The 25,325-nt window shown below is 53.8% G+C and overlaps 1 protein-coding gene across 4 annotated transcripts in view; it reads left to right on the top strand.

Annotated features, from left to right (window-relative positions):
* Positions 1 to 25,325, top strand: part of CAMK2A (calcium/calmodulin dependent protein kinase II alpha) — a 61,792-nt gene that overhangs the window by 3,125 nt on the left and 33,342 nt on the right. For all 4 annotated transcript variants that reach the window (XM_039239418.1, XM_039239419.1, XM_039239420.1 and 1 more), the window contains exons 2-4: positions 12,108 to 12,202; positions 19,539 to 19,598; positions 24,507 to 24,561. In XM_039239418.1, coding sequence (XP_039095349.1) covers positions 12,108 to 12,202; positions 19,539 to 19,598; positions 24,507 to 24,561 — 210 coding nt within the window. The remainder of the gene's footprint in view (positions 1 to 12,107; positions 12,203 to 19,538; positions 19,599 to 24,506; positions 24,562 to 25,325) is intronic.

Genomic DNA, 25,325 nt, shown 5'->3' on the forward strand with positions numbered 1-25,325 from the left:
TGAGGACTGGCTGGGACCAGAGGCCTTCTAGGAGCCCAGACAGGGTGGGCTACAGATGTAACAGAAGCTGCCTCTGTCCCACCTGGCGGTCAGCCAGCTGGGTGGGGTGTGGTCTGGAGTCGGGGCAGCGGCTTCCAGAGCCCCTTGCTGCTCCTGGGCAAAGGCCCCAATGACTGATAAGCCAGGATCTCGATTCCAGGTCCCCTAGAAGCTAGTGCCCAGAGACTAGCTCAACTCACTCCTCCCTGACCTCCATCCTCCCTCCTCCCAAGAGATGAGAGAAAGAGGCCCAGACCTGAGGAGCACAGGGGCTCATTTGGAGGCGGACTGCAGTAATTCTGGCTTCGTGGTCAGGGTGGGCCTGGGCAGAGCTCCTGGCAGAGCCTACCTTCTAGGAAGGCCAGGATCGGGGGAGGGGGTCGGCTTCCAGAAGGCGGAGAAGGAGGATGCCTCTTCCAGCCTCTGACACCCTCTGGGCTTTGGAATCCCACCTCTAGGAGACGTTAGGGAGGCAGAGACTCGCTCTAGCAGCCTGTGTAATCACTGGCTGTACAGAGAGAGCCTCCGAAGCAGATTTTACTTGAGAGAGGGAGAGGGAGGGAGGGAGCCTGGAGAGAGAGCACAGCCCACTCGTTCTCTAGAAACTGGGATCTGAAAGGGACACAGGGGCAGTGTTGGGCTGAGGGAGGGGCTCCAGGGGCCAGCCAGGTTGGCAGAGGGATGGATGAGACCCCCCTGCCCGCTCTTACTGCCACAGCTGTGTATCAGGAGCTGGGCTTGGGCCTGGCTGATCGGTGGGGGACATGGGGGCTGGAGCCGCTCCCCACACCGGGGGGCCAGGGTCCTGGGTGCCAAGGACCCTTCATGGGATACCAGCTCTAACATCTGCCAAGTGTGCTCAACAATCCCATCCTTCCCTGGCTGAGCTCTTAGGAGCCTCAGTGGGGTAATGTTGGGGAGAGAAAACATCTGGGCATCCACACACCACCCAAAAATGGGGGTACACTTGCATTTTGATTCTAATAACCTCATATTCACAGCGCTTGGGAGCTGGTGAGGTACCTCTCCATCCATTCGCTTGTCTCTGAGGGAGGCAGAGGGCTTACTCATCCATCTGACAGATGAGCAGACCAAGGCTTGAGAAGGTGGAATGGCCGGTGTGCAGGTGTCCGGCCAACTAGATATGATGGGGGGGACGATTCAGGATGGGGACCCCTCTTGCTGCTGTGTCTGGGGAATGCTCCTAGGGAAGAGGGGCCATGACCTTATGGGTAAGAGAACCCTGAGCTGAGGCTTATTTTCAATCATGAGTCTGCCTCTAATTTACTGGGCCACCCTGTGTGGATCCCTTTGTGAACCCCAACTTTACTATCTGTAAAATGGGGATCAGAATAATTCTGCAGATGCTGAAATGCCCCATGAGAGGTATTGCCCTCTTTAGCTTCCCTCTGTGGAGGACCCACATGGGAGATTTCAATCTCCAAGAACATCAGACCTGGAAGGACCATCCACACTCTCTATTTATAACCCAGATGGTGGAACCAACACCCAGAGAGAAATAGCCATAGGGAGAGGCAGTGGCAAAGCCAAGGTAGGGGACCAGACCGGGTGCAGGGGCCAAAAGCCAAGTCTGGGAAGTTGGGGGAAGGCAGGTCTCCAAGCTGGGGGGTGACGGGCATAGGGAGAGGGACAGGCTTCCCCTCCTCCTCCTCCAAGCCATCCCAGCGGCAGGCGCGCACATGTTCTGGTGCATGCCGCAGGCCTCCACCCCCGCACTGCCACCCCCACACAGGCTGAGACACACTGACACTCCACTGAGCCTCCCGCCTGCCCGCCTGCCTCCCTGCACAAGCACACAGTGACACTGCTGCCGGCACCCCTGCAGTCTGGGGGCCCAGCCCTCTATGGGGGGTGAGGGCAGAGCCTTGGAATGCAATGCCTGCATCCTGTTATGTGCGCGCACACACGCACACACGCACATACACACACCGGCTCCAACAGGGCATCCGGCCCACGTCTACCTCCCAGTGTAGGGAGAGCGAGATGATGCTGGCTGGACTTCTGGGCTCCCCCCGCCCTGCCCTCCCCTCTTTTCATGCAGGCCCTTGGCCCCGGTCTACTTTCTCCTGTGTGCATGTTGCCCAAGTTGCATTCTGAGCTTCTCTGGTGCACAGTAGGAAGCCCGCCCCCTGGCCAGGCTGGCACAGCCCCCAGAGGCCCAGCCCAGGCCCTCCAGGCCCTCTTGGGGCATGGGTGGCCCCAAGGCATCAGATGGGCCCCACGGGACTTTCTTTGCTGGAGCAGGTTGAGGGCCTTGGGGTCACATAAAAGGAGAGACTCTTGCATCCACGCGACAAGTATCTCTGGAGCATGCACTCTGCTCTCGGCCCTGGGCAGAGCCCAGCAGGCAGCACATGCAAGACTTCTGTAGTCTCTGCCCCCTTGGGGCTCACGGCCTCGTGGGAAGTGGACGTTAATTAAATCATTTCAGAAGTTATTATTTAAATGCACCTAAGAGCACACACATGGAGCTATGAGGTGCAGACAGACCTCAACTAGTCGGGGTAAGGAAGGTATCAGGGAGGTTCCACTGAGGAGGCGGTGCTGGGGAGACCGGAGTTTGAATCAGACTGGATCAGAGGAAAGAGGATGGAAGAGTGTTCCTCAGAGTGGGAACAGCACAGTCAATAGCTCTGAGGTGTGTACTTTGAACGAGCGTGTCAGGCGTGGGGAGGTTGAGGGCCCTGCTCTTCTCAGGCCTGCTCAGCCTGCACCCAACTTTTGGATGCCTAGGGCCTAGAAGGAATTCTCAAAACCTCTAGATACCCTAGAAGGGGCCGTGCAGGGCGGTGAAGTTTTGGAAGCCAAATCAAATGAGAGAGGACTGAGGAACCGGAGGACTTGAGCAGGAAGAAGAGGCCCCTCGGAGTAGAGGAGTGTCCTCTCCTCTCATCTTGGGAGGAATGTCGTGGGTCCCCAGAACCCTAAGCAGGCTCCCCGAAGTGGCCCTGGAGGGCAGAGCAGAGCCAAATGTGTAGAGGAGCATGGGTGTGGGGTTCAGGTCAGCGGAGACAGGACTTCCGAACGATCAGAACCGCTCCTCTCCCAGCAAGATGGACGCAGCCTCAGGAGGTTGGGAATATTCTGGCAGCAGAGTCGCGCGCGTTCACAGCCCTCTCTCGTCCCCTTGCCTCCATCTCCCTCCTGCTCGCTGGCGGGATGCTGCAAGCATGGCGTGGGAGATAGTTTAGCGGCCAGAAGAGACTCAGTCCCACTCAGAACACTGGAGTGAGGAGTGCTCCTTTGTCTCACGGATGGGGAATTAAGGCCCAGAGAGGCCCAGGGCTTTGCCTGAGGTCACACAGCCAATGCATGACACAGAAGAATAGGGCACTCCAGCCTCTTTCCTGTCTGGTGCGTGGCTCTAGTGTCTCTTTGAACTTCTAGAAGGCTTCAGGGTGGATGGAGCGTGGGAAGGAAGCAGGCCCTCAGCATCCTCCCGCTTCTGTCTGCTTGGGCCCTCTCTCCCAGGTCTGTGAAAATCGTTCTATTTCCCTTTTTGTAACCCATTCAAGAAAACCCATGCACAGCTGACACAAGGAATATGTTGGGACTTCTGTTGATTCAATGTTCCCTGTGGCAAACAGAATCTTCTGGTCCCCAGACCTTCTGTGTCCCCCACAAGACTTCTGCTGGGTTGGCATGGGGCAGGCCTGTGGAGTGTGGGACAGCTCGAAGACACGCAGTCCCTGGTCGTGGGCGGCTGCAGCCCGGGGTGGGAGGAGGGAGATGTAAGGATTCAGGAATATGCTCCTAGAATTTTCTGGCTGTAAAATGCTAGAGTTTGTGGGGTTCTGGGCAGAGCTGCTGTAGCGAACTGGGGAGAAGAGAGAGCAAACCAAACAAAGGGGGCCCCTAGCCCACACAGTCCCTGTCTCCTCTGATCTATTTGCCACGCAGAGACCTACACAGCTGTGTTTTGTCTGTTATTTTAAAAGGGCCTCGCCACTTAAAAAGAAAACAAGGACAAGAAAGAGAAAGCGGGTTTAAACATGATCAACAGTTGATTTTACTGATAGGCAAACTGAGGCCCAAAAAGGTGAAGGGATTTGCTTAAAGCACTCGAAGGTGGGTATTATGGAAACAGGCTAGCCCTTTTGTTTCTCAACAAATCTGACCCCTGCTTTTTAACTATTCTGGAAACCCGGGAGCCCTCAGAGAATCTCATATGACCCACAGGCACTTTCCGAGAAAAAGGCGTACTTACTACCATCCACCTAATGGGTGTATTATGTCTCACAGATCCCTCTGCCCTAAAGCCCACCTGTGGACCCTGGGTGAGGGCCGCCTCTGAGCTGAGAGTGTGGGGTATTGGAGAGAGCAACGGACAGTGAGTCGGGAGTCTTAGTTTCTAGGGCCTGACCTTAGTTTCTACATCTGTGGAATGGGGAAAAGGTTGACATCAGTGGGACGATGTTACTGGGCATACCAGCTCCAGATGCCATCATGTGTGGCCCACAGCCTGGCCCCTCCGCCCACCAGCCTTTCCCCCTGAGGCATTCCAGCTCCATCTACCCTGACATCCATACCCCCAGGCCTTACGCTCTGCTGAGTGATCATATCGGCTAACCTGGGCAGTGAGTTATCACCACGAGGTTCCGGATGCTGGTCCTCTCACAGATGACGGTTCCTGTTGACCAGGACCTTTCTGTAATCACCCCAGCTCATCTCAGAGAGGGGGAATGCTTAGGGATCCTTTTCGAGGAGACTGGACTTTTATTACAAGTTGCCTGTCACATAGCATCCAAGAAAGATGATGAGTAGCTAGGAACTTGGGACCAGGATTCCGGAGAGAGGAGGGGCTATATGGAAGCAGATTTCAACCTTGCATGATGGTCGGTGGCTTTTACCATCTTGCAGGGGTCGGGGGGAGGTCCCAGAATCCTTCGTGAAGCTGATGGAAGACACGCATCCTCTGGCCAGACTAATACACAGACACAGAATCATTTTGTCTAAATTTTAGGTCTGCCCAGACCCTCCCCAAAGATGCCAGCTAATGTCCTGGTGGAGGGGCTGGAGGGAGGGGGTAAAGAGGACAGTGGGGAGAGAACAGGGAGTAATGATCGGGCGGGGGTAGGTGAGGAGGGGCGGGCACTGGCAGCGAGGCCGGGTGCCAGGGAGAGTGCAGCCACCTAGGAACAAAAAGGGCAGGTGGGCAAACAGATGCCGCCTGGTGTGGGACAGGCAAGGCGCATCAGGCCCGCTGGGGCTACAGGGGCGGGGGGGAGGGGCAGTGCGTGGGTGGGGCTGACAGAGCTTTTTCCAGGGAGCCCGGGGGTGGGCACCAGATTGTGGTGGGTTCATGGAGTGTGGGAGGTGGAAAGAGGAGGCAGCGGATGTCGGACACTTGTTCTGAAAGTTTGGCAGCAGAGAGGGAGGAAGGAAATGGCCCCAAGCTGTTGGGTCGAGAGAGAAGTTCTTGGTTTTTATTTTAAAAATTTGGGGGGAGCAGGATGGTTATTTATTTTTCCAGAATATGGGAGATCCATGTGTGTTTGAGCAAGCAGCCAGTGAAGAGAAGACCCTAATGTTTGTCAGCACCCTTGACAGTCAGACCCCTTAAGGAGTCCAGAATTGGGGGGGAGAGGGCCAAGGTTCTGTGACTATGCCGTCTCCAGAAGGTTCCCAGAAAGTGTCTTCTGTCTGCTGAGACCAGCAGGCATGCCCTGGGCTCTGGGAAGCCTGGGGTAAAGGTGGGGAGGTTTGCTTTAGAGGAAGTTGGTGGTAAGCAGTCGTGGGCTGTGGGAACATTTCCCCACCCCTGTGTAGGAGAGACTTCTCCCAAATGGCCCAGGAAGAAGTGTGGCTGCAGGTCCTTGCCCCAGCTTTCAAATGGGGAAACCGAGACCCAGAGGACAAGCAAGCTGGTAGCCAGGCTGGGCGAGGACCCAGGTCTCTCCAGCCCTCCTCGAATGGTCCCCCCATGCTCACCTGGCTTCAATGTCAGCGTTTGGGGCTGTTTCAGGCCAGAGAGAGTGGTGAGCCCCCTGCGGGCTGACAGCCAGGAACTCCTAGGACACGGAGCCGCCAGGCAGCCAGAAAGCAATTTCCCAGTGTGAGTCTTGCTTTTCACGGCCCATTAGCACGTTCCCACATTCTCAGCCATGCTGGACCCACTTTCCCCGTGCCCTCTCCATCTGTCTATTGGAAGCAGGGCCCAGCCTCCCTGCCTGCCTGTCCCTCCGCCCCACCCCACAGGGGCAGGCTGCTCTGCCCTGGGGAGCAGCCCTCTGCCCTGGGGAGCAGCCCTTCCCCTCCTCCCTGCGGCCCCCACAACCTCCTCTCTGGCTTCTTCCTTCTCCGAGCTTGGCAAACAGGGTCCATTTTGTTTCTGACGAAGCCAGCTGTTCTCATCACTTCGTCAATAATGATGCCTATAAAAGGCGATGTTTCTTGAGCATTTACTAGACTCCAGGGACTGTGCTAAACCCATTGCATACCTTATTATCTCATTGAATCCTTGAAACGACTGCACAGGGCGAGTACTATTCCTAGCTACACTTTACAGGGAGGAGACAGGCTTACTGAGGTTATGTGGCTTGCTCGTAAGGTGGCTGCACCACGATTTGAACTCTGGTCTGGTTCAGGAATGCCTGTTCTTCTAGAACTTTGCTATCCAATATGGTGGCCATTAGCCACGTCTGGCTGTTCAAATGACATAAAATTAAAAATCCAGTTCTTTTGTCTTACTAGCCACATTGCAAGTGCTCTGTGACCATGTGAAATTAGTGGCTGCCACGGTGGATGACACGGAATATTTCCACCATCAGAGAACATTCTGTTGGACAGCGCTGGTATAGAATATTAAAGGTGGAAAGGGCTCTGTACTATTTAGCCTCATCCACAGCCCACCCCCCGTGTTGGAGATGAAGAAAGTGAGAACTGTATTGTGGTAGACCCCTCCCTGACCACGTTCTGTGACCTGCTTGCTCACATGGATGCACATTTCATACTCAGGGTGATGCTGGTGTGCTTGTCACACCCAGAGCCTCATGGAGTCACACCCATGGGTCACCAACCGGGCTGCTGACACACAGCTGTGGGCGGAATGCCCCCCTCGGCCCCTTTGCACCCGGAAACACCTTCGCAGATGCTTCCAGGACCTGTCCGTGGACACTCACACTGGGTCCTCACACACAGACTTTGTCCCTTCCTTTCAGGACCCCTGGTCCCTCCCTTCCACCCTGAGGTTCCCATCTTGGCCACCTCCTCTCTCTGCCCTGTCCTGTTTCCAAGCTCCTGCCCATCCACCTACTAGCCACCTGCTTCACTAAGGGCCGTAGGAGAACTGGGCTGGCTTTTCTGTTATTTGCCAAGGCTGCTGGGCTGTGGCCACTTGCTCACGCAGGACAAGAATGCAGAAATAGGCGTGTTTAAAGCAGAAGATACAAAAGAGAGGAGGTTAGTCTCATTTTTGCTACTGATTCTCTTCTGCCCCTCATCTTCCTGACCCCCAGCACCATGGCAAGCAGAGATGAACCTTCCCACTTATGGGTGGGAGACCTGAGGCTGTGTAGGTAGAAAGAGGGGCTCCCTGGAGTGGGGCCCTTTCCTCCCCCCCGCACCCCATTTGATGCTCTCTGTGCCTGGCCCAGCGATTTGCACATGTGATCTCACTTAATCTCTCCAACAAATCCAGGAGGTAGATGCTATTATGGTCCCTATTTTATAGGAGGAAACAGAGTTCAGTATCAAGTTCAATGTCACAGTTGGGGGTGAGTCACGATCAGACCACAGAGCTTTGTGAGCCCAGAGGCCCCGCTCTTAGGGGTCACACTTTCCCGCTTTTGGTGGAATCAGAACAAGTGCAGGTGACCTTCATTCTCTTCAAAGACCCACTATGCCTGTTCACCTGAGGCCTCAGTTTCCCCATCTGTTAAACGGGGATGATCATTCCAACTTCACAGTGCTGCTGTGGTCAAGGAGGAGCTTAGTGGCTCACATGCATTTGAAAGGAGGATGCCTTCCGGGTACGTGGGAGGCTGATGCCCTATGGATCAGTAGCTCTGAACTGGTTTTGATAAACTCCTCCCTCTGAGCAGCTGCTAAAAGCTATGCATCCTTGCCCCAGAAAAAAATGCACATACCTACTTTCAGAGGCCCAGGATGTCCTTCAGAGGCTACATGGGCCCTGTAGCAGCCCTCCCCATGTTAGAACCTAGTTCGGACCCTGAGTTAGAAGCTGAGACTTAGGCAAAAGCTTGGCACTGTGACTCAGGATGAAAGTTTAGCAAATGGGCCTTCGATTGTTTTCTGGATGTGGCTCTTAGGTTCTCAGCTCCGAAGGCAGAGCCCTGGTTCATGGGCCCATCAAGCCACCCTTCACAAAGGTGCATGTGCCAGCTTCTTCAGGGCTGAGGTCCAGGGTCAGGGTATCTCGTAGGATGCCCGCAGAAGGCAGGCAGGACAGCCCGGTTGGCTGGGCAACAATGGGAAACAATGCCCTGAACCCATGTGTGAAATGAAAATACACCTCCCCTGGGCCTCTGCCCTGAGGTTCTGAGTTGGTAGCTCTGGATGGGTAGCTCTGGCGTATATATTTTAAAAATATCCCCAGAGGATTCTGGAATAGCCACTTTGATAACCGCTGGTCTAAGGTCTTTACTTGGAATGGGATTTTTTACTTAGTTGTTTCTACTTCTTAGAATTTGTTTCTTCGGTGGAGAAATTATATCCACCCTTCTTTCCCTGCCTTCCTCCCACTACCCCTCCATCCCTCGATCCCACTGTAATCAATTACAGGCTCCAGACCAAACAAGGGCTAGATGCCGGTGAGTGAGACACGACTCGGTCCCTGAGCTCAGGAGCTTACAGCCTCTCTCCTTCCCTACCCCTGCTCTCCCTGAGGCCCTCCAACCTTTCCCAGAGGGAGCACCTTAAACACTGTGTCCCTTGGGGCCTTTGAGAATCTTGGCCTCCAGCTGGGCAGGGACCTGAAGGTCTTTGGGTCCATCCCCCTTTCTGTCTGACGTCTCTTTGAGAGATGAGCTGTGCCCTACCTCTTCAGCTGCCTGTTTCCATTCCTAACACCCCTGATGGAAAATCCTCTTCCCTGTCTCATTTGGGTCCCTCTCACTGTGAATTCAATCCACCTCCTGTTTCTGCAAGTAACATTTATGGAGGCCCTATTGGTAACAGACATTGGGTTCCCCGGGGAACAGGCACGTGGAGAAGAAAGTGAAAGTCCTGGCCCTCAGGAACTTACAGTCAGGTGGGAGGGACCAACAGGAGGAACAACCAGCCGTGAACTTGGACTAGATGGGGAGGAGTGGAGTGCTCTGGGAGCACGGGCCAGCGGGCCCATAATAGGGAGGCTTCACCGGGAAGGACGCCCAGGTCTCGCTGCTTTCTTGGGTGTGTGGCGGGGAGGAGGACAGCATGGTGCACACCTCAGGGAAGGTCCAGGAATTCTGGGTCTTCTAGGGCTTTCCTAGAGGTCACATTTCCTGGTCTCCAGCCCCCTCCTGGCTCTTTCTTCCTCATCCCCTCCCAGTCTTCCCCCTTCTCGGTTCATGCCGCCCAGACATGAAACCGGTGACACCGCGCCCAGGGCGTATGCAGAGAGGGCGTCTGTGCCAGCCTCTCGGGCCTGGACCTGCGCATACGCGGAAGATAGGGCATCACGGTCTGGAGGATGTGGCCATGTCGGGAACCTGGGTGTGGCAGGCTCCCTTGGTGAGGGAGAGCAAATGCCAGAGTTCCAGCCCCGGCCCTGCCTACAGCTGGCTGTGTGAGCCTTCTACACTGAGCTCCCAGAGTCCTGAGCTCCACTCCTGGCTTAAGGGATCTGAATCTGCATTTCAATAAGACACCTGGTGATTCACATACACTTTAAAACTGGGATGGGCACCTGGGTGGCTCAGTCTGTTGAGGGTTGAGCTTTGGACTCTTGATTTCAGCTCGGTCTGGATCCCAGGGGCTGGGATCAAATCTTGTGTTGGGCTCCACACTGAGCGTGGTGTCTGCTTAACATTCTTTCTCTCTCTCTCTCTCTCTCTCTTTCTGTCTCCCTCTGCCCCTCACCTGCTGGTGCATGGTCTCTCTCTTTTTCTGTCAAAAATAACATAACATAACATAACATAACATAACATAACATAACATAACATAACATAATATAACATAACATAAAATAGGGGAAACCTGCCCACAGACTTGCTTCTTGCCATTAGTCTGTGGTTAGGGTGGTAACGTGGTCCCATGGTCAGTGTCCAGCTCCGTAGGGGCAGGGAAGGTTTGTCCTCTGGTACAAGGGAGTTGGACCAGATGACCTTTGTGGAGGGTGGGGGGTATGACATAGCTTTTAGATATGAGATCTAACCCTCAAACTAGTTATGTTTGGCCAGATACTATCTTAAAAACATTTTTTTAAGAACAAGGTACCAATCTTTAAAAATTGGGAAATTTCACATAAATATCCAGACTTCTGGCTTTTATCAAAAAATTGAATGATCTGGGAAATGGCCACACTCCACATGGCAGGAATCAATGTCCCCATGCAAGTGCTGAAACTCATCCCTTGCTCCAAATTTTTTCTGAACCGCTGATATTTTGAGGATCAAGTAAAGGCCTCTTAAAACGTGTGAAAAGAGGCTCACCCTTAATCAATATGAGAATTACAAATCAAGTCTACACTTAGTCGCCTTTTTCCAGCTATCTCGCTAGCAAAGACAAAAAACTTTGATGATACACTGTTGACAAGGGCAGAGGAAAATGATCCCCTTGCATACTAGAGAAAATAAGTTGGTACAATCTCTGCGATGGAAAATCTTTCATTATCTATTGAAATTACCAATAACAAAGGGTAACCTTTGACTAAGTAACACAGTTTCTCAGCGTTTATCCACAGACAGCTGCACACACGAGAAACGTAATTCTAAGGCACACATATAAGTTTAGTTATTGCAATAGTGTTTGTAATATGGTATGAACTAACCTAATTGCCCATTGGCAGGGGACTGCTAAGTAAATTATAGGACAGACATATGAATAAATAATGAGGAGCTCTTTATGTTACAATTGTTTTTTGTGTTTTTTAAAGATTTTTCAAATGCTTGTTTATTTTTGAGAGAGAGAGCCAGAGAGCACAGGGTAGGGGCAGAGAGAGAAGGAGAGACAGAATCCCAAGCAGGCTCCACACTCAGCACAGAGCATGACATGGGGCTCGAACCTACTGTGAGATCTTGCCTTGAGCTGAGATCAAGAGTCAAATGCTTAATCAACTAAGCCACCCAAGTGCCCTCTTTATGTTATAATTTGGGAGGAGTATCTCCAAAATATTTACTAAAAACAAGTAGGGTGCAGGGGCGCCTGGGTGGCTCAGTCGGTTAAGTGCCCAGCTCTTAGTTTCTGCTCGGGTCATGATCCTACAGTTTATAGGTTGGAGGCCTGGGTCAGGCTCTGCACGGACAGCACGGAGCCTGCTTGGGATTCTCTCTCTCCCTCTCTTTCTCTCTCTCTGCTCCTCTGCTCACTCTCTCCCCCTTTCTTCCTCAAAATAAATAAATAAACTTAAAAAAAAAAAAGGAGGGTGGAGAACAGTGTGCAAGTTCCACTACCCTTTGTGTGGGGGAGCGTATTTGTGCACAGCTGCTCAAGGACCTGGTGACACTGGCTGTCCCTGGGGATGGGACCTCGGAGGCTGGGGTTCAGGGGTGGGAGGGAGTCTTTTTATCTTTCGAACGTTGAACCGTGTTGATGTGTTACCTACTCAAGGACTGGAACACTAAAATCTTTCAGTGACCTGGATGCTATGATCCCAACACTACATGATTCTAATGTTTTACAACTAGGGGAGTCCAACTTATTACAGTTCCAGAAGGCTCATCTCTGGTGGGCCAGGGCCCTGAGAATCTGCTTCCCATGGTTCTCCCGGGTCTCTAGCCCTGCCCTGTCCCCGAGTCAGGCCACAGCTGTCCCAGAGAGCTCCTGCAGCCCTGCAGCAGGTCTCTCTAGCCAGCAGGGTGCAGACACATGGACTTCTGTCTATCCTAGTGATGCGACCGTCCCTGGGCCCTTCCTTACCCCTTCTGCCTTCTCTGTCCTTCCAGAGGAGCCTTCTCAGTGGTGCGCAGGTGTGTGAAGGTGCTGGCTGGCCAGGAGTATGCTGCTAAGATCATCAACACCAAGAAGCTATCAGCCAGAGGTAGGTGGCAGATCTGTGCCTCACCGCCCTCTGGGGCTGTTCTTCTCTCTACCCCTGGGGTTAGAGCCAGGACCCAGGTCTGTCCCCCGGGATGACGGCGCAGTAGGGAACTGCTTTCTCCTGTGGGTGTTATAACAGACCCCTCCATTTTCCTTCCTTCGGGGACCGAGGCTGGAGGCCACAGCCTCTCTGACAGGCCAGGCTCTCTGCCTCCCACCCAGGTGAAGGCAAAGGTGCCAGATAGGACTTCCTTTCCCTGTTCTCCTGCCACTTGCTTCTTCTCTCATCTGCAGACCTCTGCACCCGCCATTCCTTCTGCTGGGATGCCCCCACCTGGCTCCTAACAAGCCTGGCCCTATCTAAACCTTCAGGTCACAGCTCAATGTCCCATCCTTTGAGAGGCTTCCCTGGCCCCCAGATCTGAGAGGGCCTCCCGTATTTTATGTTATTACTGTTTACCTTTGTGGCTTTACCCCAACCTGGATTCATCCCACTTACTGGCTTGGTCCCTTATTTAACATCCATCTTCCCTCTTGACTCTAAGCAACAAGAAGGTGGGGATAGGTCTCATCCCTGCTATCCCCAATACCAAGGATAGCACCCAGCACCTAGGATAGCACCCAGCACCGAGGATAGCAGCCAGCACATCCCAGTGCTCTACCAGAGGCCAGCGAGCGCCAGGTACAATCTGCCTCAGCCCCACAAGTCCACTTTCTCATCCCTAAATATTCCCAAGAACACTGGCTCCCCAAACTGTCCTCACCTGGAATGCCCAGAGAGCTTCAACACCTCCAGGTACCTGGCTCCTCCTACCCACCGAGGTTGTGATTAATCCGGGTGAGATGTGACCTGGGTTTGGAAGAAATCCCCAGATAATTCCCGTTTGGAAATGGTCCTGGACATGCGGCATCAGCATCACCGGGAGATTATTAGAAAGGTTTCCTGTTTCTAGACGTAAGGAATCAGGGTGTGCATTTTAACAAGATGCATCGGGGATCCGTGCGGACATTGGACTTGGAAAGCCTGCCCAGAGCGTTGCTTCTTGCCCTTAGCCTGTGGTCGAGTGGGAATGGCAGTAACTGTGGTCAGCGTGCTGGGGAAAGTCATCTTCCAAACTCAGATTCCTGCTCTGAATGGCGTCTATCTGGCTTGGGGGCCTCCTGGAGGGGAGGGGAGGGGAAGGGAGTTCTGTTGAGTGAGGCAGGGGCGGGTGCGGCACGGGGGATGTTGAGTGAGGGTCTGGCTTCGTGTCCAGGGGTTTGCCTGGCATAGGTGGCAGCTGCGTCTGGGCCGGAGCCCAGCAGGTGTGGGGCTCACGGAGGCTGATACAGGATGTTCACACTGCCCCCCGCGGGCCTCCCAGCAGGCCCCGTGTTCCGCTGCATGTTGCCGCCTTTCATCTCTCTGGCTCAGCGTTCCTGGTATCCCAGTACCTTCTCCCAGCCACTGAACTCCCCCGTAGGCAGCCAGTGTCCTGCCGGGAGGAGAGGCTGGCTGTGTGAGGGGTGGTTTTCCGAGGGCCCCTGGGGCGGCCAAGACGGCACACATTCAGGGTAAAGCTGGCGTGGAAGGGCGGCACCTGTGGGAGGTCGGGAGCCAGAGCCAGGGGCAGGGAGGCAGGGCAGGTAGGAAGGCTGCAGGGGTGCTGGGATTTGCCTTGCATGCTGTGTGACCAGTGGCAGTCTGGCACCCTCTCTGTGCTTTATGTCTCTAGGGATCAAAGGAGATGTCCCAATTCCTGAGATACAGTAGGGACAAGATTAGGGCCACACTTGATGGGGGGGCAGATTGAGGGAGGGTCAGGAACCAATGTCTTCCCTTGATGCTGGGGCTCTTGGGCAGTCTCTCTCTCTCTCTCTCCCTCTCTCTCTCTCTTTCTGTCTCTCTCTCTCTCTCTCTCTCTCTCTCTCTCACACACACACACACACACACACACGCACACACTCTGACAGGAAGAGACAGATGTTTATGAGGGAGAATGGAAAGGGCATTGCCTCTTTTCCGAACAGTAGGACTGAGCATTCCTTGGGCAGTGTAGACTCTGGGCCACACCGGGAGGAAACTGCCAAGTCTCCTGTTTTTCTTTGGCAATGTGTTTAGGCTCTGACATCCTTAGAGGAAGGTGGCCCAGGCCTAGGTGAGCGTGGAGGGTGGGAGTGGGGAGGTTCTCAGGGGAACCTTCTCAAAAAAGTCTGCCGCTGCCAACTCCTCTCCCCAGCGGGAGGGGAGGGGAGGGCTGCTGTTCCCAGGTTTCTTTGTTTGCCACTCATGGTGCCTGGGGTGGGGAGCAGTGTCATGCTGACTATTTGGCAACATACCCTAAGCTTCTCCTGCTGGCACTCTCGGTGACTTTGACAGCTCCCTGCGGGGGCCACACCACTCTGAGCAGCCGTCCTCCCCCCTGCCCCAGGGAGCCGCCGAGGCGTCCCCTTCCCCACCCGGGTCAGCCTCTTCTTCTGTTGAGTGGCTCCCCAACCCAGGAGATGGTTTTCTGTATGTATTTTAAAACTACTCTTTTTAAAAAATGTTTATTTATTATTTATTTAGAGAGATCATGCAGGGGAGAGTTAGGGAGAGAGCCGAGAGAGAGAGAGAGAGAGAGAGAGAGAGAGAATCTCAAGCAGGCTCCTCATTGTCAAGGCTGACTCTGACATGGGGCTCAAACTCATGAATGGTGAGATCATGACCTGAGCCTAAGTCAGACACTTAACCAACAGAGCCCCCCGGGTGCCCCAAAACTAGTCTTTTAAATAAGATACTTATAGTATAAACAGTTCCAAGAAGCCACAGAGACCTGGAACAGAAAGTAAACATTTTGCCTGTCCCCAACCCTGCTGATGCCCCTTGGCAGCCTTTAAAAAAATGCATCTCTCTAGTTCCACCCTGGAGGGCCGGATTCAGTAGGTGAGGCCCGAACTCCTATCAGCAGTGATGCCAGCTAGTGTATGCCCAGTGACAGTGCCCTGCCCGGGGCTGCGTGTGCCTCCTGGCCACAGCCGCACCCAGCACACAGAGAAGTCATTGGGGCGCCTGGGTGAGTAAGCAGCCGATGCTTGATTTTGGCTCAGGTCGTGATCTCGCAGTTAGTGAGTTTGAGCCCCATGTTGGGCTCTGCGTTGACCGTGCTTGGAACTCTGTCCCCTTCCCCCATTAAAAAAAAAAGAAAAATTCATTAACATTTGAGGGCTCACCAGGCACATGGATGTGGCTGGCACAGCCAGGTGAGACTGACTGGGGTACGGACTTTCTCGGTCCCCACTGTCTATCTGATGCTGAGGGGTCCTTCCCTTGGCTCCCTGGCAACCTGTCCCAGGACATGGCATGGGCTCATCCAGGCGACCCCTGAGGTCCATGATGGGAAGGAGGCAGTAAGACACATCCTTCCCGCCTTCCTCATCTTACTCCCCACCCCTGCCTGGCTCTTTTGGCCCTTGGGATTGGTTCTTCAACCCCCAGGATCAGGAACCCTGTTGAGGCCCTACAGAGGGTGCGGGCATTTCCTCTCGTAAGACCCTGACATCTATTTTGGCCCCCTGGTTCCTGTGCCTCCGGCCAGAGTCCCTCTGCCCACGTGGCCGCTGGAGCCCGCCCCCTCTGCGGGCGCAGACTTCCGGGCTGCCTGATTGCACTTCCGCCCTGCTCTGATTTATCCTGCCCTGCCCTTTGGGCGCTGTCTGGTCCCAGGAAGCTCACCCCGAACCTTACTTCCCCTCACCCCTGCCTGCCGAGCTCCTGGGCAGGAGGGCCCCTTCACCCACCCTGGAGGTCTGCCCTCAGGGAGCGAGGGAGAAGGTTCACAAGGGACCGTAGTGGGCCTCGGGGCTAATCCTTTCAGGTACCTGGGCAGGAGGCTTCCCTCAGGCCTCTCACCACTGTGGGACTGTGTGGAGCTGGATGGATTGACTTATCAATTAATTAAGTATGAGAACCGGAGGCGATATATCGTACAGTGATTAGGAACATGGGTTGAAGTCCCAGCGCTGCCGTGTCTTAGCTATGGGACTTTGGACAAGCTACTTAGTGGCTCTGGGCCCTGGGAGCATGGCAGTGACTGACAGACAAGGTCGTGCTCTCTTTGCACCTGTTTTCCAGGGAGGAAGACTGAAAATAACGTTAAACATATAAATAAACTGGGTAGCTGCAGGTAGCAAAGAGTGTTATAGTGAAGAGAGGGTAGTGGGGAAGTGGGGGGCCGAGGGGGGACACTCAGAAAAGGCGCTTCTGAAGAGGTGATGTGCTGGACCTGCCAGGGGAGAAGGAGGCAGCCATAAGAAGACCCAGGAGAAGAGCATGCTAGGCAGAAGGCACAGCAAGTGCAAAGGCCCTGAGGTGCGAAGGCACTCGGCGTGCCTGAGGCCAGAAAGGAGGCCACCACTGTGGTTGAAGCTCCAAGGCCGCGATGAGGCAGGGCCCAACAGGGCCTCGTTGGCTGTGGTGAGGAGTTTGGATTATAAGCACAATAGGGAGCTGTTGGAGGGTTTGAAGCCAGGGAGTGACGGCATCTAATTCATATTTTAATAAAAGGTTCTTCACCGCCAAGGACTATCGGCTGCAGTAGGGGACATTCAGGAGCGGCCCCTCAGAGCTCTGAGCTCTAATAAGGCATGACCACCCTACTGAGTGATTTTGATAAAGGGATGGCTCTTTTATCACTGGGCCTCAGTTTCCTTGCCTACATAACAGAGCAAGGCCTCTGAGGTCAAGAGAAACACAGCTCCTGGCATTTCTAGCAGTGAGGACAGGCCACCAGGTTCAAGTCTGAGGGGCTGTCACGTTACATGCCATATGCAGTGAGTGTAACTCTGCTCCTGGGTGACCTCGCTAGGGGGCAGAGCATCAGAATTCTGCATTTGGATTCCCCCACCCCCACCCCCCGCTGAATGTGTGGCCTGGGCCAGAAGACTCCCAGCCCCTCTGATAGACTCCACTTCGACCTTCCTGATTTCTGGTTCTGCTGGGGGTGGGTGAGGTGGGGGACAGGGTGTGGGGCCAAGGGAAGGCCCAGCCTTCCTCAGTCTGCTAGGGTCCTTACCAGCCCTTGCAGGGGACCCCCTCTTTTGTGTGGGGATTGGCCTCACCCCAACCCTGGAAGATATGGAAGGAGGCTGGGAGAGAGAGGGGACCAGGGGGATGCCCCCCAGTGTGGACAACTTCCCCTCCCCCAGCCTGCTGTCTACCTTCGGCTGGGGAGTTGAGCTTACGCTCTATGGAAACAGGATTGGACTTAATTGCTTTGCTGATGAAAAAGCCACATTTTGGTATTGATCTTGGCTTCTGCAGCCCGTGGAGGACAGCCAGTGATTGCTCTGATAGCGATTGCTCTAATAAAGAGGCAGGGGAAAGGGAGCTGGCTGCCTGGGGACAAGGGCTGGAACTTTCTCCATCCTTATTGTCTTCCTTGTGCCTGCTCAGAAGGGGCTATTCAGAGACTGGGCTCTAGTCCTCTGCCTTTCTGCATAAGCTCCCTCGTATGGGCCTCGATTTTCCCATTCAGAAATTGGGGGCAGGTGGTGAAGGTGGTGAGTCAGGGTGTGGAGGACAGTATGGTGCAGGGTTTTATTTTTATTTTTATTTTTATTTTTTTTAAATTTTTTAATTTATTTCTGAGAGAGAGAGACAGCGTGAGCAGGGGAGGGTCAGAGAGAGAGGGAGATACAGAATCCGAAACAGGCTCCAGGCTCTGAGCTGGCTGTGACCACAGAGCCTGACGTGGGGTTCGAACCCACGAGCCGTGAGATCATGACCTGAGCTGAAGTTGGATGCTTAACCGACAGCCACCCAGGCTCCCCGGCACAGGGTTTTAAAGCTCTCCCCTGGAGTCTGACTGCCTGAGTACACTGCGGCTCCACTGATCACTACAGGCGTGACTCTGAGCCAGGTATATTTTAACCTCTCTGTTCCTCTGTTCCCTCCTCTGTAAAGCCAGAACATGACAGCACCTCCCTCAAAGGGCTGTTGTGAGAACTTGAGATGCATATAAAAGTGCTCTGCACAGTGCTGGGCACCTAGTAAATCTTGTATATTTGCTACCGGCTTCCTTTTAATTTTTTTTAATTAATTTTTTAAAAATTAAGTCATTAACTGGTGAATTGTGAGGAAAGCACCCAAAAGGAATCAAGAAATGCATAAAATGGGGTCAGGGGCCAGGCATAAAATGCCCACAGCACAGGGTCATTGGGAGGATTGAAGGGGGTCATGGGTAGGATTGTTCCCAGAAGCCTCAGAGTCACAGACCACGGGGTGGGGGTGGGGCAGATTCTGAACAAGTCCTCTCTCCCTGCGGGTTTGGATAAAAGTCCTGGAAAGCAGGTGTGAAAGCCCCGAGCTCCCGCATACAGGTTGTATGCTGCAGATTCTTTTTTTTTTTTTTTTTTTTTTAACATTTACTTATTTTTGAGAGACAGAGAGAGACAGTGTGAGCAAGGGAGGGGCAGAGAGAGAGGGAGACACAGGATCTGAAGCAGGTTCCAGGCTCTGAGTTGTCAGCACAGAGCATGATGCAGGGATCTAACTCATGAACCGTGAGATCATGACCTGAGCAGAAATCTGATGCTCAACCGACTAAGCTACCCAGGCGCCCCCTATACTGCAGATTCTTTGGGGCTCTCCATGTCCCTGGTCCGGAGTCCTCTGCAAGGGAGGCGGCCTCTGCAAATGAATACAGTTCTCTCCTGCAGAGAAAATACATAGTCCTTTAGAAAGGTTCACCATTCAATGGTTTATTCTTTACTGCAATTATTTCTTAAGCACCTACTATGTGCCAGGCATTTGGGTAGATGTCAGGGTACAACAGAGACTAAGTTCTTGCCCTCAGCGGTAAAGATATCCAGGAGACAAGGTAGGACGCATTGTCCAGGGGCCCTGAGAGCGCAGAGGAGGGGCCCCCTACCAGCCTGGCAGTCAGGACAGGCTGCCAGGGGAAGGCGTATGGAAGACAAGTGGGATGAATGAGGGATGGCCAGTGATGGCCAGCTGGGAGGTTGGAAGGGAAAGTTCCAAGCTGAGAGACCCACATGGGTAAAGGCCCCCAAGCCCAAGTGAGAGGGCTGTGCAGGGTGGGTCTGGAAAAGCAGTTCAATCTGCCTGGAGTGCAGTGGGAGGGGCAAGGCCGGAGCCAGGGGCGGGGGGCTGTTCCAGGCTCTGCGGTTGTGGCGCAGGGAGGCACCTCATTTGAGAGCCCTGGACACCAGGGCCCAGAGAGAGGAAGCGACTCCCGAGGCACTGCAGCGCCAGGAAGGTGAGCTTTTCCAGGTGAGCCCAGGGGCTGCCCCGGCCCGTGCAGGTCTGAAGAGGCCTGGAAGCGGCAGAGGGACTCACCCAGGCATCTGTGTTTCAGACCATCAGAAGCTGGAGCGCGAAGCCCGCATCTGCCGCCTGCTGAAGCACCCCAACATCGGTGAGCCATGGGGGATGAGTGAGGGGTGTGGGCGGGGCCGGCCCTGCTCCCCTGCCCGGCCGCTGGGGGTTTGGAGGCTGGGAGGGCAGCTGCTCTCTTCTCTGGGACTGATGGCCATCGTGACGGGAAAGGGGGTACATTTAATGGTTTCCATATCTCTCAGAGACCAGCTTGGTTGAGGGGAAGGTGAAGAAGGGGGCCCTTCCTCCCAGCCCACGCTGCTGCCGGCAGCCTCCTTCAGAAAAGCTGTTTCAGGAAAACTCCTAAAGCTCTGGGAGAGATGAAAATAGGCCAGGCTTGGCCTTGACCAGCACGGCCCACTCCCCAAACCTGCCCCATGCTGAGTCAGCCTGGCACAGTGGCTGGTCCACCAGCCCGGCCCAGGGGCCTGCCTGCACCCCCACCCCCTCCCCAGGCAGGCTCCAAGGTGGCCACGCCCCAGGGGTAGAATGAGGACAGGCTGCAGGGAGAGGCCATGCCTAGACCACAGGTCACTGGCTGACCTCCCCTCCTCCCCCTTTCATGATTGAGGGGCTGCCTCCCTGCCCATCGTGGTTCTGAGTTGGGCGGCTGGGGGTAGGGTGTGGGGAGAAAGTGCAGATTCTAGATACAGTTCTGTCAGGGAATGGCTGTGTGACCTTGGGTAGGAGCCCTTCCCTTTCTGAGCCACTCTCCTCCCCAACTTCACAAGGAAACACCCTCTGGATCATCTGGGCATCTTGTTAAAAGGTAGATTCTGGTTCAGTGGGTTTGGGGGCGGGGGAGGGCAAGGTTTGGCATTTCTAACATGCTCCAAGGTGACCCCGAGGCTGTGGGCTCAGACAGCACTGTGAGGAATAAGGCCTAGGTGCTCTCTAAGGAATATTCCAACTCTTGACAGCCGCCACGCCTTTGCCTGTGGGAAGGAAGCCTCTTGTAGCCCAGAGCCCCAAGGGTTAACTCTCCCGCTGGAGAGAAGCATCTCCATCTGCTATTTATACCCAAAAGGCACCTCCCCTTCCCTGTGCCCAGGGAAGGGGAGCAAAGCTGTGCAAACAGTAGTCAGAGGCTCCAGGGCCAGAATCAGAAGAGGGGCAGCGAGGCAGCTGGTGGGGAGGAGCCAGGTCAGACCCCAATCCCTGACCTGCTTGCAGACTCACTGTGCGACCTTAGGCAAGCCCCTGCCTGGTGGGGGCCTCCACCTCCCCAGTTGTATGACGGACGGGGTTGTGAGTGATCTCTGAGAGAGGCCATCAGTCCCAGAGGAGGGAGCGGGGGGAGGGGGGCTGCGTGTGTAAGGGTGTGTGTTGCTGCACAGTGCAGCTGTCTCAGGCCAGCGCTGTCTCCTCTGCACTTCCTTCCCCCTCTCATTCCCAGCTATGCATGGGGAGCAGTACGTTATGGGCTCTGGGGCTGACAGACTGCAGCTCAGATCCTGGGTTTGCTGCTTAATTGCTGTGTGACCCTGGATATGTTGCTTAACCACTCTGGAGCTCAGTTTTCTCATCTGGAGAATGGAAATGATACCTGCCTCATAGGGTTGTGATGATTAGATAGAGCATAACGCAGTGACGGTCCCGAGGTAAGTGTTTTGTTATCATTAAGCTGCTCCCCTTTTTCCTAGTCCACACCTTTCCACAAAAACAACCTTACCTGAAAGGGTAACCTCCACACGATTCTCATTCCTGTGAGCCATCAAGGCATTTGGTCACCAGTTTGGGGCACTGTATTTAACATGGCGGTTAAGAGAATGGGGTTCACACCTGGGGTCAAATCCCAGCTCTGCTGTTCACTAGGTGTTTGGGTGTGGGTAGGCTCTGAACTTCTCTGACCCTCAGTATCCTCTTCATGAGGGTAGTCATGATATCCACCCAGCTCTGCTGTTCACTAGGTGTTTGGGGGTGGGTAGGCTCTGAACTTCTCTGACCCTCAGTATCCTCTTCATGAGGGTAGTCATGATATCCACCGTCTACAACTGTTGGAGGGTTAAGTGAGAATGTGCAAATAAAGAACTTAGCACAAGCCTGGCCCATGGGAAACTCTCAGAAACGACGGCTATTACCTTTATCATCGCCATCATCATTGAATCATTTACTCCTTCCTTCCTTTACCTGATAGCAAGGGCATCTCGAGGCCCCACCACGTGCCCAGGCCTCTGCTAGGGACAGAGGATGTGCGGAAGAAGTAAGGATGGGGCGGGGGTGGCTGATGCACAGGGAAGTGGAGAGCGGAGCTGAGACCCAGGCCAGGAAGATGCGGGGGAAGAACCCAAGCTATGTTAGGGCTGGAAGGGCCCTGGAGGGTGATACTTCCTGATCCTCCAAGTATCTCACTTCTAAATAGATTATAATCCGCCCAAAGAAATGCAAAGAGGTGCAGCCGCGGATGCAAACCCAATAGGCAAAGCTAGATTGAGTCTTAGCTGCTGCCTGTGTGTGGCTGGTGCCAAGGGGCCCGGGTCCGGGAGACTCTGGCTCAGCCCAGGGAGGTCCAATTGTTCCATGCACATGGGACAGCGCCCTATACTCTGTATTGCCACCTGCTGATGGGGCAAACCCCCAAGGCCACCTGAGAGTTTAGCAAGTGATTTGAGGTGGGCAAGAGGAGTGAGGCTGGTCGATAACGAAGATGACGGTGTCTTCACTTATCAGGTTCTTCTCTGTGCCAGACACTGTGTTGAGGGCTTTACAAACCTCGTCGATTAACTTCCCCCGGAAGGTCAGTGGTGTTATCGCCACTGGTGGGAAAGGAGGATCAGGGAGGTTCCCTAGTCTGCCCCAAATTGCACAGCTTATAAGAGGCAGAGCTGGGAGGTGAGCCCAGCAAGATTGACTCCAGAGCCCAGGTTCCCAGCCATTCTGTTTAGCTTCCCAGGTGGACATCAGGAATGTGTTGTCAGAGGGGCACTGGACAGGGTAAGAAGCCCTACCCTTCAATTTCCAAGAAAAAACTGATAACTGTTGGAAATATGAAAGGAATGCCAGAAATTCATGAGTTCAGCTACATAAATGAAAACTGGGTTACAGATCGGTTTGATCTATGACAATATTTTTGAAAAGTCAGAAACTGACAGCAAAGCTCGACAACCATAGACATGTCAATCTCTACCAGGTGGTGAGACCCTTTCATACCCCGCGGCGGCTCTTGAATCTTTCCTTTCCTCTTTGGCTTTGGACTCAGTTTTTTCTTAGGGTAGCCTTCACTGATGGGGGGAAGGGGTATGTGTCTTGTCTCCCGGGTTCTGAGCTGTGATGACACCACCTCCCAGGGTCTAATGCCAGTGTCCTTAGGCAGGTGGGGGCTAGAATCCAGCCTGTGTTCCTTTCGCCTGGCTGCTTACAGGGACAGCCTTTTAAGTCAGGCTCCAGGCTCTGAGCTGTCAGCACAGAGCCCGAAGCGAGGCTCAAACCCACGAACCGTGAGAACATAACCTGAGCTGAAGTCGGATGCTTCACCGATAGAGCCACCCAGATGCCCCTCTTTTAGTCATTTATAAACACATATCATCATTTAAGAATTAAAAATTTAAATTGGTGTTCCCAAGGTGCCTGGCTGGCTCAGTCGGCAGAGCTTGTGACTCCTGGTCTTGGGAGTGTGAACTTGAGCCCCACATTCAGTATAGAGATTACTTAAATAAATAAATCTTTTTAAAGAAAATAAAATACATTTGTGTTCCCTTCCTCCCCCATCTCTGTCAAGTTCTCCCCTCCCTCATAGAAGACACCCACTCAGAAGCAGTTTTGATGCCTGCTTCTCCAAACTTTAGGTGCAGACAGGAGAGCCATAAGCCGCCTAGGGGACTCAATATTGAGTGAGAAATACATGCACATGGCAAGAATTCAGATAGCACTAGTGGTCGAGGGGAAAATAGTCTCAACAGCTCACAACCCCTGCCCTCCCGATTCCTCTCCCCAAGGTACCCCAATGCCCACTTCTCTGTATCCTTCCAGAAAGGCTTATGCCATAGACGGGCTTAAATACATCTTTTATAAAAAGCACCACGCACACTGTTTTGTGCTTTGCTTTTTTGCCAAACAACATAATTCAGAGATGATTCTGAACCAGTGGATTCATAACTGCCGTATTATTTTAACAGCTGTGTAATTTTCCGTTGTGCGATGTATCTTAATTCTCTGAGCCCACACCCCGCTCTGTGGCCATTTTTAGGCTGCGGCTCAGGGGAGGATGTGAAGCTATCCTGGGAGAGAATGTGGTTGGCTGTCAGGGTACAGCCCCCTAGAGTCAGCTCTAGGCCTTGGGCCCTGCCTTCTAGAATCTCAGGGGGTAAATTGGGGAGCTCTGGGCTCCAGGGAGCCTTGCCCCTGTTCTTGGTAAGTGAGGTAGGAAGAGATGAGTTTCTCCGCATACCCAGACTCAGGGACCACTGCCCTCCCGCCTCCCTTATCTCAGACCTAGATATACAGCGGGCTTATTCACTCAGGGCCAGCACTGGGTGAACCCCGACTGTGTGCCTCATGGAATTCCCCCAGAACGCCTGCAAGTCCAGAAGTTTCAGTCTCATTGTCCAAGCAAGAAAAGAGAGGCTCAGAAAGGTGTAGCAACTTGCCTGAAGTCACACAGCTAAGAAGTGACAGAGATTTGAGCCATGGACTAATTCCATGATGAGGCCAGCCTGCCCTGCAAGGAAGCTCAGGGTTGGGGGAACAAAGAGGCCAAACTGTGACCAAAGCGGGGGGGGGGGTCCCTTTCATCTTTAAACCAGGGCCTCTTTGGACGATGCCCGAAGTCAGTGAGCCATCATTTACTCAGTTTGTCAAAGCACCTGTTACCTAGCTTGTGCTCAGTGACTGAGAGATTGGAATGTTGGCTGTTGGGGGAGTGTGGGGGTGGGGGAGGTGAAGTGAGAGGGCAGGAGGGGGTGGGAGGCAGTGCTTCTGGGTTAACTGGCTGCCTGGACCCCTCCCACAGTCCGGCTCCATGACAGCATCTCTGAGGAGGGACACCATTACCTGATCTTCGACCTGTGAGTGTGGGCCCACCTGGCATGTACAAGGGGTAGAGGGGCAGCCTGAGCAGGGGTGACCTAGCTGGGCCCCTTGGCCTGATTCCCAAGTGCCCTCAGACTGGGCTGAATTCCCTCTTCTGAGACAGAAGTTTCCCAGATGCGGTGGGCCTGCCCCCGAAGCCGTGCAGTGGGGTTCCCTGAAAAGCCGACACACGCTTTCTCCGCTCCTTGACGAAGATTTCATTCTGTTTCTGTTTGTGGCCAGTGATGCTGGCTTTGAGTGGCTCGTGGCCATATAAAGTTTCCTTTTGGAGTCATTTTAAAGTTTTTAAAGCTCGTCAATTGACTGAAAAACAATAATGAAATGCTAGGGTCTTGGGTTGGTGGAGAAACTTCAGGGAAGACACTGGTCCCATCTGTAAAAAAACAAAACAAAACAAAACCAGTTAATAGCGGGGGAGGCTCCGCATGTGGGTGCCTGGGAAACGTGTGTGCCTTCTGCTCAATTTCTCTGTGTGCCTACAGTTACTCTGAGAAATAAAGTTTGTTAGAAAACAAGCAACGTCAACAGCAACAAAACCCAGTCCTGGGGCTTCCAGGAGCCTGCTGCCCCTGAGTGACATGTTCTGTGTGGCCCATCCCCCTGTCCTAACTCCAGCCTGGACCCAGGGGGAGAGAAGGGCAGGCGGTGGGGGGGAGGGAAGTCGGTGGAAGGGTGGGCTAGCAGCCAGGAAGAGGGTCGCAACAGGAGACACCCTCCCTTTGGGCTGAGGTTCTGAGGT

Source organism: Hyaena hyaena, unplaced genomic scaffold, assembly GCF_003009895.1.
Source record: "Hyaena hyaena isolate Hyena2069 unplaced genomic scaffold, ASM300989v1 scaffold_157, whole genome shotgun sequence".
NCBI classification, from domain to species: domain Eukaryota; kingdom Metazoa; phylum Chordata; class Mammalia; order Carnivora; family Hyaenidae; genus Hyaena; species Hyaena hyaena.